This window comes from Dysidea avara, chromosome 1 (assembly GCF_963678975.1).
Source record: "Dysidea avara chromosome 1, odDysAvar1.4, whole genome shotgun sequence".
Lineage (NCBI taxonomy): Eukaryota > Metazoa > Porifera > Demospongiae > Dictyoceratida > Dysideidae > Dysidea > Dysidea avara.
This window is the reverse complement of record NC_089272.1, coordinates 49,049,624-49,062,364: the sequence shown is the minus strand read 5'-3', so window position 1 is coordinate 49,062,364 and position 12,741 is coordinate 49,049,624. Positions and strand designations below refer to the sequence as shown.

At 38.0% G+C, this 12,741-nt stretch overlaps 1 protein-coding gene across 1 annotated transcript; it reads left to right on the top strand.

Annotated features, from left to right (window-relative positions):
* The first annotated feature begins 257 nt into the window (after positions 1 to 257).
* Positions 258 to 8,793, top strand: LOC136267153 (uncharacterized). The gene is made up of 7 exons (XM_066062246.1): positions 258 to 374; positions 5,112 to 5,181; positions 5,261 to 5,557; positions 5,687 to 5,968; positions 6,622 to 6,698; positions 7,079 to 7,316; positions 7,814 to 8,793. Exons 2-7 carry the CDS (start codon positions 5,115 to 5,117, stop codon positions 7,822 to 7,824), a joined length of 972 nt encoding a protein of 323 aa, XP_065918318.1. The 5' UTR covers positions 258 to 374; positions 5,112 to 5,114; the 3' UTR covers positions 7,825 to 8,793.
* Positions 8,794 to 12,741: the final 3,948 nt, after the last annotated feature.

Genomic DNA, 12,741 nt, shown 5'->3' with positions numbered 1-12,741 from the left:
GGCCCAGCAGAGGCTGATAGCGTTCTGTTTGGCTGGTTACTTTGTTTATGGCAGCGATTTTTTTAGCAGCAGAATTGCGTTATGCTGCTCCAGACCTTGCAGTTGTCTTACAACGCTTTCGAAGATGCGACGTTTGATCTACTGCCTGGAAATCTGTACCAGCCCTTACCCGAACACACAAACAGCATACTTTAGCAATGTGGCCCAGCGGATCCTTGCTGCAGGCTTCACCGGGCTGCTGGTTGTGTTGATTGCGCATTCAAGTTGACACGACGCAGGTAATAGGCTTGGAATCCAGTTGTACTATCTATCTATTTTGGTACCAAAGCGGTACCAAAGCGGTGACGGAGGTTCAGCCTTGAAAGAAACCAGAGGTACGCTAATTTTAAAAGGTTTAGTTGTACAAATTGGTAGATTAATAGGACATGATTTTAATATGTACTAGCTCATGCCCTTTTGAAGCGTTGTGGCTACCGCATTTGTCTTGAAGGCAAAGCGGTACGTTACATCGTATCGTATAGATGGGCTATTGTCTCACGCAGCCAGACCGCTTTTTCTTCTTTTGCTATTGGGTCGGAAACAAAAGGGTCAGGTGAAATGCAGTATAGCAGTTTTGTTGTGGCAATTACCCCCAGATTTTGGGAATTTTACTGCACGGCTGATAAAGGCTCAAGAACGGCGAGAACTGCACACGATGGCTTCACAGTAGGTTTGGAAGCCACGTGTGTGATTCTCATCGATCAATACTGTACTGCATTCACCTTGCCCCTTTTCCCTACGATGTTCTGGCTGTGCAAGGCTTGTATAAGAACAGAAATGCATTTGGGACTATGCTGAAAGTGGCCACTACAATTGCAATTTGGTGGTCTTGTCTAGAAGTGATTGCTACGGTTTGTGCTTGCGTGATTGTTTCTGATCTCTGACCACATAATATTCCTCACCACTGCTTCATTTATGAGAAAGATTGGCTACCTTTGTACAGCAAGTAGTTTGTTTAACCATGTGTAAGCATGTGTTGCCTTTGAGGGTTCTTTCCTTGGCTTTTATTTATAAAGTTTATAGCACAGGACAGCCTATTGTTAGAATATGATTTTGTCTTTCACTAATAGGTGCCTCCCACCCACATGTAACTAGCTGTAGCTAAGCTAAGATGACACCTGCTGCAACATATTTATGGTGGTCATGCTCAACTTACTGTGGTGTGAATTTAAAAGTCCAAAATGTTTTAGTAAGTTTTGTGCTTTTCTGGACAACCACATCTGCAGTGGAACCATATATTTCGCACACCTTGGCACCATGTCTGTAATAGAGACACATCTTGATTTATGAGGTCCAAATGCGTCTGGTTTGCAGAAATTGTTTTCAGAAAAGTGTGTGTGTGTGTGTGTGTGTGTGTGTGTGTGTGTGTGTGTGTGTGTGTGTGTGTGTGTGTGTGTGTGTGTGTACCTTCCAGTCTACCCAGCTGCTTAAAAGGGGACCTGGTGGCCTGGTGTCAACTGGGGAAGCAAATGCCTTGTCTCGCTTAGTGGTGTTGGGGTCGTTGTGGAACTTTAGATTCCGCGACCTCTCTCCATGAGACCTGGACAGTCCTCCTGCGGGTTACTAGCCTTGCCCCAGGAGGATTTGCCTGCACAAGGCACAAGTGCCTGAGTGGTGCACAAGCATCCCAGTGCTGGTTCACTGGGCGGCAATAGCTATGTTTCGCATGGCTGCCGGAGGTTTGCTTTTGTTTTAGTGTGTTTACCTACCTATCTAACTGATCTATCTATCTACTTATGTTTGTCTGTACGCACCGACGTGAGCAAAATCATTAGCTAAATGGTAAAAGCAGCTTGCACGTAAGAAGTAAAAGCAAAATGAAGTCTGTATTAAACTTCCGCACAGGTAAACTTTGCGCTGAGGTGGTTTTTTCTCAGCAGTCTGAAAAATGGGTATGGCGACTCTTCATATACATATACTCTATTCTCGAACGAAAATGAAGGGCAGCCTCAAGCCCTTGTCTAAACAATTTGCATGAGAAAGCACGATAGACGCACTATAAAACAGTTGAGAAGATACTTCTGTGCTTAATTTGCTGTTTAAAGTGGTTTGTTATAGTTGTGCTTCCTTAGCAGTGCATAGCAACGTAAGTACCGAATTACAAAATAATTCATGAAATATGCTAAATTACAGTATTTACAAATCTAATTATCTAGCTGAATTAATAATAACAATAGCATGAATATAAACTGCAATTATATACATGGTTGATTAATTGCCTATTTGGTTAGAATGAGATAGTATTAACTGCATAGGCACCTGGTTTTAGAAATAGCTTTACATCAACTTGTTTACTCACAGGACTGTGAACAATTGACCTGATTATTTCACTGTTTCCTTATTAGTAAAGTGACCCAATTTCAAGGGTTTAAACGTGTGTACATGGGACCATGGATAGACGCCCACTGTATAACACAAATGTGCCTTATTATGAAGTTGGCTGTGATTTAAAACATCCCTTTTTGAGTTCCGTTGTATAACCTTCCCACACGAATAATATCTCCATTGTTCTTTTAAATGTTACGTGGTCTGAGGTGATTACATATTTGTAATATGGTGCCAAAAAGTAACCACCTAAAATAAATTGATAGTGGGTATCTATGTTGTACAAACTGTGGTCAATGACTGTATGTAAATTGACTGATGTAAGAAACCCTAGCTAGCTTTGAAGTGGTAACTAAATACTGTAGTGTATGCTCTAACATTATGTTTGTATAATTTGTCCTTCTTAGAGTTTATATAAGTGGCACCTGTTAGTGTGGACAGTGAGGTCACCTATGTAATGGACATACTGGCATTATTATGGTCCCAAAGTAAACAGTATGATGTGAGCATCTTCATAATAATCAGGACACTTTCTGAGGCATCCGTTTTATGTAGATTCCATTGTCAAATTTATGTATCCCGAAGGCAGGGCCTATTTAAAGAACGTGACATTCCATTAATATTCTTTCACAATTACTGGGAGCTTGTTTGTGTTTACTGAGCCATTCAACCATGTACTGTACAAAGAGTATACTATTTCATATCACTAGAAATTGGCGGTAATCTTTGTCTTGTGGTCAAATTGTGTGATCCTTCTACTGGCTTCTACCTGTATCTGTTACAAGTTGTGTGTCCAGGTCAGTATATCTAAATCCTTCAAGAGTAATGAATAATGATTAGAACACTTGGTTTAATTGTACCTGTAAGTTGACAGTGTTTCCATTTTGAAGCTTATTTTCACCTGTACTGTTAGTACCGATTTGTACAACAATTGAATGCACTCAAGACAGTTATCTGTTACAATGATTAACACTGCTTTTATCATAATGTGTTGCTTTGTCTGAAGTTTACAGAAACATTACATACAGTTGTTATGGAGACTTTTTGGTAAATAAGTAACATGTGTAGGTGATAAAGGGTGTGTTTCACTTGCTTTCTGAACACAAGGGAACTGTTTGTTGTTAGCAGTGACGAATGTGGCACCCTTCCACCATGGGACTAGGACAAAGTGTCCTGATTGAGGTGTTCTGATTTCAGGGATCTGAATGTGTTTATTCTAGTAGCTAATACAAATGAGACCATGAACTAGTATCCTAATTATCAAGGTGTACTTGTTTCACAGTAGTTCCTTAAATATTAGTCCAGTTCCATTGCTATATCTGAATTCTCAGGTATGACATCAATCCTGCATACCATCTGTAAACATGTTGTGAGATAGATGATGTTTGGAGTAACATGTGTCTGGTGTGGTCTCAGAGAGCAGTTGTTTCTGTGTTGGTCTCACATGTTTGTACTGAAATGTGTTTGTTTCTATTGTTGATGTTACACCTAGAGCTAATTGCACTTTCAATTACTCTTTGTGTTGAGAGATCAAAGCATGTTTGTTGCTTAAGTATGCGTGTGACCTTTTACATCTCAGAAAAGAATTGAAAGATATTCTAGCCTAAGCAATCCTAGCTGTTTGTTCTGCAACTTAACATAGACTGTCTACACACTTTACTAGAGATGGCTGAAGGTAAAGAGGTTTGATTTGTAGAGATGAACAAAATGACTACATGACACTACCTTGCAACACTAGACACTGTTTACTCAATTGTACAAAAGTTCTCTCATACCAATACAGCAGTGTTACACTACCACAATGCTTCATCGCATGCTGTCTTTAAGCTCTCTAACTCACCCACTCATACATATGTGCTTTATTACAGTGCTATTATTGTAGGTCAATCCTATAAAAAAGTGTTTTGTGGCTAATTCCATGAAAATATTTTCAGCTGGAATAATTTTCACCATATGTTATATACAGAAGTTTCATAGACTGTCTGACTCATTGTTAACCACCTCACATTAGTAAACAAGCGTTTCCAGCATGTTTGCATCATGTCTCCACTGTCATTTCTCTACCAGACAATGATATAGTCTGGTAGAAATAACAGCTTAGTGTATTGTTAATAATATTGAACAAACAAATATATCATCTATGAATTTTAATAATTATGTGTGCTAATTATTAATGTGGTTTTTCTCTGAAACTCTTAGACAACCTCATTAAAATAACTTGTCTCAACAGGGCCTCCTGCTTGAAATGTTTTTACATGTTACCTTCCCTATACATGTTTATTATAAAATGTCAGTTACATGTGTGTTTGCTTTTGTTGTGCATGTTGGACTGCGAACATCAGTATAGCAGATTATTGTTGTGAGGTCCAATTTTTTGTGAGGCTGTTAAAATAGCCTCCAGCATAAATTTCTGTAATTATGAAATCTATGAGACATGAACAATTTCTCTGTAACTACAGATCTCTTGGACACTATAACATGGTAAAGCTATGAAAACTTAAGAATCTATAGATGGTTCTGCTCATTATTTTTTTTAGAAATTCAGTTTGCTAGCAGAAATTTTTGTAAGTTAAAACTTTGATTCACAAAAATAATAATAATAATTGGACCTGCTGTACACATGCATGTTGACGTTGATAGCTTGTACTTGTAGTATATTCACATTTTGAGCAGTCTCAAAGAGGAAGACCTCTAGTAAAAGGCCTAATACTCCTAAAGTGTCTTATTGTGTGTTTTATCATTTTCAGAAAATGGAGACACATTATCTACTTGTTTTGTTGTTATTGTTGATCACACTACACAACTCTGAACAACAAGGTGAATAATACACATTGTATTTTGTTATTAGAGGGTTTCACTCTAATTCATTCACTGTACTCCAATACATGTATTACAGGTCTTATTATCCACCCACCTCAAGATGTTACAATATGTGCTAGAGATGATGTTAATATCACTTGTGGACATAACTATACTGCATCGTTGACTCCTCTGTGGAGAATAAATGGACTAGCAATTTCTGGTAGTAGAATTGGGACTAACAACACATTTGAGATGCCAGTGGTAGCTGATAATATTGATACAGTATTGACAGTGTATTCTGCAAATGTAATATTGAATCAAACTAAATTTCAGTGTGAATTTACATTCCTACCTCCTGGACAGAGTTCAGTTGGCATTCTAACAGTCATGGGTAAGTTAGTAACTGAATACAATTCAACAAGCAATGATTTCTCATTTTATTATGTTGTTGTTCACATGCCTGGTTTAAAGTCTCTCTGAACATTTTGTTTATACACTTTAACTGCTTCACTCCTCACAGGTCCCCCAACCCTACCAGTTATCAAGGTATTAGAAAGGAGACTGACCTCACTGGTAATATCATGGGACACACTCAGCCATACCTCATGTGGTGATGTGACATACAATGTGACCTTATCTGATGGGACAGCAGAACTGGTGGAGGAGAGAACCACTACTAGTAATACTATCAGTTTCACTGATCTTGATAATGATACTCAATATGAAGTGACAGTGTTGGCTATTAACAATGCTGGACCAGCAACTGTTGTTACTACTAATGTAACCACCTTAACTCCTTCAGGTTAGTGGAGTGTTTGTATATGTACTGGTGTTTGTTGGGAAATGAAAGCACAACTGAGTGGCTCATTTATCGGTGTTGGGATTGTTGTGGACTTCTGAAACTTCTCATTTAATATCCTTTCTCCATAAGACATAGTGCAGTCCTCGTGGAGGTTACTACGCTGTAGTCCATCAGGAGGGGATGACTTGCTTGCATTAGTTGGCTCTAGTATCTGAGTTGTGTACAGGTACCCCAGTGTTAGGTAGCAGTAGCAGTGCTTCGCACAGCTGCTGGAAGGTTTGCTATGCTTATGTAGACTATTGCGTAATCTTTGAAACAAGAAACACTTTGAAAATTTGTTGCATTTTGTAACAGGATTACATATTTGGGGAATTTTACATTGAAATGATCTTCATAATCCTCTGTTGACTGTGATGTGTCAATGATATGAAATACAGTATTGAAGCCTCCACAAACAAAGATTAGAAGGAGGCTACATGTTGTAACTGTCATATCACCAACAGATACATACAGGATGTTTTTGCTAGCCACAATAATTGTTTGGCTGGCTATCAGTCCTCTGTATGTATCATTTATGTGTAGACTTCATTTTTCACTTAACTTTACATATAATGTATGGTATTGTTGTGTGTTATGTGTTTGTTAATCTTTAGTACCTTCTCCTCCGAGTGATTTGGCAGTAAGCTTGAAGTTTGTTGATTACAGGCCTATTGTTACCATATCTTGGAATGTGAGTGTGTGCGTGCGTGCGTGTGTCTGTGTGTACATGTGTGTGTAGTTATAGATCACTGGTCTGGTAACAAGGCCACTCTGCTAAGTGAAGTTGCTGAGCATGAAACTTTACTCAAATTGTTTACATGTGGACCAAGCCAACCTGTTATATTATTAGAAACAGTTTATCCAACTGTACTAATAAACACCTGTTAACTGTAGCTGTCAGCTGTCCATGTTTTTGGTGTGCATGCATGTTTAGGAGATGTGCAATATTTCGAGCTGGGATAGCATAGTGAGGATAGAGTCGATAGTGTTTTATCCTTAACCTTTTTCTTGTTGTACATTTTGTACACTGAATACAATGTGTATACATTACTGAATCTTATGTGTCTATAGGTATCATCATTGTCACATAACATGACTGAGGTGGAGGCCTTAAATGTCTCTTTGACTGGTGAAGATGATATAACAACAACCTTTGAAGTATCACCTAATACAACTACCTTCCAAATGTCACATAATATGACATCAGATGATAATGTTTCCAGACATCTTGATGTTGGAACAGATTACATCATTTCTGTTTGTAGTGTGAACAGTGTGGGATGTAGTGAGACAGTTAGTACTTCATTAGGTATGTACTGTACAGGGGGGTTGACTGGTGAATTACAGTGGAACCTGTCTTAGTGGCCACTTGTACATCTAAAATGGTTCATTTAAATTCCCCAAGTGAGAAGTTTATACTGTCTAACGCTACCGTACCTTAGGCCATAAAAAATTGGCCTGCAGCTTCAACAGGTTCCACTGCTATATTCCAGACACCTTAAGATGGTGTCCTTGTGTCAGGAGGTGTAAATGTGTACATCAATGCATGAATATGTGTCAAAGTCTCTTTATGAGGTGTCCAGATATAAGGGGTCTGTTTACTCTAATACGACTGAAACCTACACCCTTAGGACTAATGTCCTGGTTGTCAAGGTGTCCCTGTTTCAGGCCCTTGTACAAAAACCATTTTACAGTAATTGCACACTTTCAGAGGTACCAGCTTTTTATAATCAGGTGGTCCCCTGGACAGCTAAAGTTCCAACATTGCATAGCATTTCATTCACTGTTATGTTTTATAAATTGTAGCTGTACGATAGCTCCAGTCAGCAATAGTCCAGTGACATCCAGATGACCAGTCCATCTATGTATCGTGTGATGTGGCTGAGTCAACTCCTAGAGTTAAATGTTTAGCAAGACTGAATTGTTCGACATGTGATGAGGTCACTTCTGAAATGTTCACCAGACATACCGAAATATCAGTCATGGCTGATACTGACTATCACATTTCTGTGCTGGTTGTTGAATCACAAAACAGTATGCCACTGGAGAATTACAGTATAGTAGAAACCATCTCGGTACCAAAACTTACACCAGAGCCGAATCCCACACATGTACCACAGCCGAGCTCAACACAACAGCCGAGCTCAACACAACAGCCAAGCTCAACACAACAGCCAAGCTCAACACAACAGCCAAGCTCAACACAACAGCCAAGCTCAACACAACAGCCAAGCTCAACACAACAGCCAAGCTCAACACAACAGCCAAGCTCAACATAACAGCCAAGCTCAACACAACAGCCAAGCTCAACACAACAGCCAAGCTCAACACAACAGCCAAACTCAACACAACAGCCTAGCTCAACACAACAGCCAAGCTCAACACAACAGCCAAGCTCAACACAACAGCCAAGCTCAACACAACAGCCAAGCTCAACGCAACAGCCAAGCTCAACACAACAGCCAAGCTCAACACAACAGCCAAGCTCAATACAACAGCCAAGCTTGACGCAACAGTTGGAACCAACAGAACAGCCAGAACCTGGAACATCCTGTAAGTTTTTAACTAGCTTGAACTGGTTAGAAGCTACACAGTTACACTGTACTGTATGTAGCTAACTGAATGGTTTTGCTTATAAACTTACCATATTTACATACTGCTGTAATTTTTAATAGTAATTGTGGGGTCTACATCATGGTCTTAAATTTACAGGTGGGATGTGTTGTGCAATTCTTTATTGAATTCATGTAGTGATGGTAAATTAGATACAGTGGCACTATGCTTAACCCTTTGTTACCATGGACGCATGTCTATTGAAATCCATTCGTAGTGCCTTCGGTCCAGGGATTACAGGGCTGATTCCATTGTCATTTTATTCAGGAGGGGGGGGGCATTTTGAATTGTGTATCATGTGTAGCCAAGAAAACCATCCAGGGAACGAACATCATTTAGAATAAACACAAGAAGTATAAAACACACATAATGTTTACATACCTATGAAAAAAAGGCCATAACTTCCATCTCGGTGGTGGTACACTATTCTAATATTAGTGTTGGGCGATATATCGATATTATATCGTATCGTTTGATTTTTTGCTGATATCGAAAAGTATCGATATATTTTTCAAAACTCGATATTTCGATACGATACATCAAGTGATCTGATTTAATTTTAAAATGTCTATTTTAGCTTATTTAATAGTTAATTGTAGCTTTCCATTACCTTCAGCAATTTTCTAATTACTGTTACTCTTGTGTATGTGGACAGGAAATCCCCATTGTGTATAGCCATAGCTAAATTATGTGAAAACTAGCAATTTACACGTGCAAATTAATGTTACAATATCGTATCGAAAAGTATCAATATCGGTCAATTTTAGTCGATATCGTATCGTTCTGAAAATCCTGGTATCGCCCATCACTATCTAATATAGATTAATTGATTCCTCGCGTGATGGCGATTCGATTGGTATATAGTATGATATCATCACACTTAGCAACAAAATGGTGGGACAACTTTTATTTCGTGTGACGAAGAAGAAGCAGCCCTATTCCATTTGCTTCACAGCGTGTGAGTTCTGTGTGTTAGTGTGAAACTTTTTAGATGTACAGCTATATAAATAGGGTAAAGAGGTACGTTTTTTGTCCCAAAAAATGAAGATAAAATCCTTCGAATAGTGCCTCACTGTGGTATTATTCGAGGGTGCACTACTAACACTTTAAACCACTACTATAGCTAGTTTTATGAAACAATCACAACACGTTGCTACTAACTTCTATACAAGACCTTTCTTTCACTCAAGTCCTTGTAGCACAACCATGTCACGCCTCGTGCTACGTGGTCAATTTACTAAAGGGAATTTCGATTATGTGACAGCCGTTTAAGTTTTACCAGGACAATGCCTTTCTTATATCAAGATGGAGATTAATACTAAAGTTATGAGAGCACTAGTAAAGAGTAATTACAAAAGTATGGTGTGGTACTATTCAAGGGCGCGGCACAACAAATCAAGTGATTATGGTATATTGCTATTATTTATTCAGCTAGTTAAATATACTGTGATTTAGTGTATTTCATGATTCATGAATAATTCGCTGATTACGTTGCTATGCACTGCTAAGGAAGCATAATACAAACCATTTTGAACTGCAAATTATGCACAGAAGTATCTCAATTGAAGGGGTCAGCTGCAAAATGGGACAAGCACCATTTGAAAATTTAGGCGACCATGGTGGTGGGCCATTAAACAAAATTTTGGTACATAATTGAATTAGAATGTTTGCTTAAAATTATTTTGATACTGCCATGAACTTTTAAGTTTTATTGTTTACTTAGTGACAACATTATTCACATAGCTAAATCAAGCCATTCCAATGTTGAAGAAATTAAAAATGTAAAGTGGCACATGTGTCCCTTATTTCCATGACCCCTTCAACTGTTTTATAGTGTGTCTATCATGTTTTCTCATGCGAATTGTTTAGAAAAGGCCTCAAGGCTGTCCTTCATTTTTGTTCACATAAGCACGAGTAATGCCTCCCTTTCAACTTGAAGGATATGATATCTCTGGTAGCCTAAGGCCTTCAGTGTTGTTTTAAAAACTGTTAAACCTCTATAAAACCAAAAGGGAAGACCATTCACAAAGTATATGAAGAGTCACAATACCTGTATTTCAGACCGCCAAAAAGAAACCGTCTCGGAGCAAAATTTATGAGTGTGGAAGTTTAATACAGACTTAATTATGAAATTAATTTCAGTAAACCAGGCACACGCCCACAACCTGCTGAAACAAAAGGCGAATAGAATTATATAAAACATCATTTCATTTTAATGCACATCACAATGGGGAATGCCTCACATGTCCAGTACTGCCAACTAGTGTCCAGTGTGATTTGAATACCTGGGATTACTAACATTAAAAGACTATTTGACAAAAGATTTATAATTTCAATGAATATACTAGTATGAATGGTCATTACATTTTAAATTTAAGTTGCTTACATTTTAAAGTTACAGTGGGTTCCCTGTTATCTGAACACCTTGTGCCGGTTCAATTACAAACGTGTTCAGATAAGTGAATTTGTCTGGAGTTAAGTGAATCTCATTCATTTTTATGCACAGTTTTGTTTAACTACTCTAATAGAACATACAGTAACTGTCAAAATACTCTAATAGAACATACGGTGAATGTCAAAATACTCTAATAGAACATACGGTAAATGTTAGAATACTCTAATAGAACAGTTATTCGTACTGTTTTGGATGATCGAGAGTCTGGATATTTGAGTGTCTGGATAATTGAATACTTACTGTAATTCGCTCATAGCAGCCCTGTGTTACAGACTGTAGCCTTCTTGTGGTTCTGTAATGATATAGTACCAACATAGCCTTTTGCTGGTGAAAAATCATTGTGTTTTAAAATGTGGTTAAATTGCTAGAGTAAGTTTCATACTAAAAGGATAGAATATGTGACCATCTCAGCAATAACCCGTCTAGTTCGCACAACTTCCAAATTTCTTTTTATTTTCTCAACATTATCTGCATTGTTCAAGGAATGGTCCACCAAAGTTTCAGTCGATTATGGTGAGTAGTTTTGGAATTACATCACTAGACAGTAGGAAGAGTAAAGAAATCGATTTGTACAGTAATTATACTAAAAATATACTACAGATGCTTACATTCACAGTCATAACTTCCGTTTGGATTAGTCTACAGGTTTGGGATTTGGCTTACAATGTTCACCATGGGTTGGCAGATCGACCAAGGTTTAGTTTTTGCCCAGCAGTTACTTCCGCATAGGCATATGAAGGCAGTTTTATTGAAGAAATGGCAACGGTTTCGCTTACGTCTATCGCATCATAAACGAACGCATGTGACACGCAAACCATTGGAGTTACAGAAATTTAACAAGGATTTTCAAACTCCCCAGGAGTAGGCGAATAAGATGGTATAATAGGTTTAATCAATTTGAGTCTTCCTTCACTGAGTAATGGCTCAATTAAAACTTACATAAAAGTTTCTTTGTAACACGCATTATTTCACCAATTTTTTTAAATTTCATTTTTCTCAAAATGCATACTTGTGTGAACTAGACAGGTTTTTGCTGAGATGGTCACATATATTTGCAAAGAAAGTTATGGGGTTTAACTCTTAAACCCGCATAATCCAGGAAACTGGATTTAAAAATAAATACGCACGCCTTTCACAAAGTGCTGTAACTTTTGAAACGTCCATCCTATGGCTACGCAATTTACATCATTCTACTTTTGATGTAACAATAATTAAACAGTACCTAGGGGTTTACCCTAACACTAAATGGTGAGGCCAAAACTGGCCATGAAAATAACTTTTCGCTAAGGAAACACACAAATCCTTTACATACCTTTATAAAATGGTCAATAACTCGATGGCGGTTGCTCCTATCACCTTGCAACAACTTCCATTTGATTCGCTGATAAATTTTCTATTAGGCCATATACAGCTCACATGAGTAAACAGAATTATACATGTGGCAAGAATTTTGAAACACGGAGACGCAACTCACAGTTGTTCATTGCTTCATAACAAGTAAGTTACAGTGTTCATTTAACCTTCTCTAAGTAGTCCAGTGAACATACCTTTAATAAATGTGTAGTTGTAGGCTGTAAGAATTCAGTTCCCCCAACTAGTGTCACCATGTGTTCCCATATTGTGCAAACATGCATTCCCCAAAAGTTCTCTGTGAGTTTAAGGGTTA

Coding starts and splice junctions, on each gene's coding strand:
- LOC136267153 (XM_066062246.1), top strand. CDS start 5,115: ATGGAGACACATTATCTACTTGTTTTGTTGTTATTGTTGATCACACTA. Junction 5,558..5,686: donor TGGCATTCTAACAGTCATGG/GTAAGTTAGTAA, acceptor CACTCCTCACAG/GTCCCCCAACCCTACCAGTT. Junction 6,699..7,078: donor TTGTTACCATATCTTGGAAT/GTGAGTGTGTGC, acceptor ATGTGTCTATAG/GTATCATCATTGTCACATAA.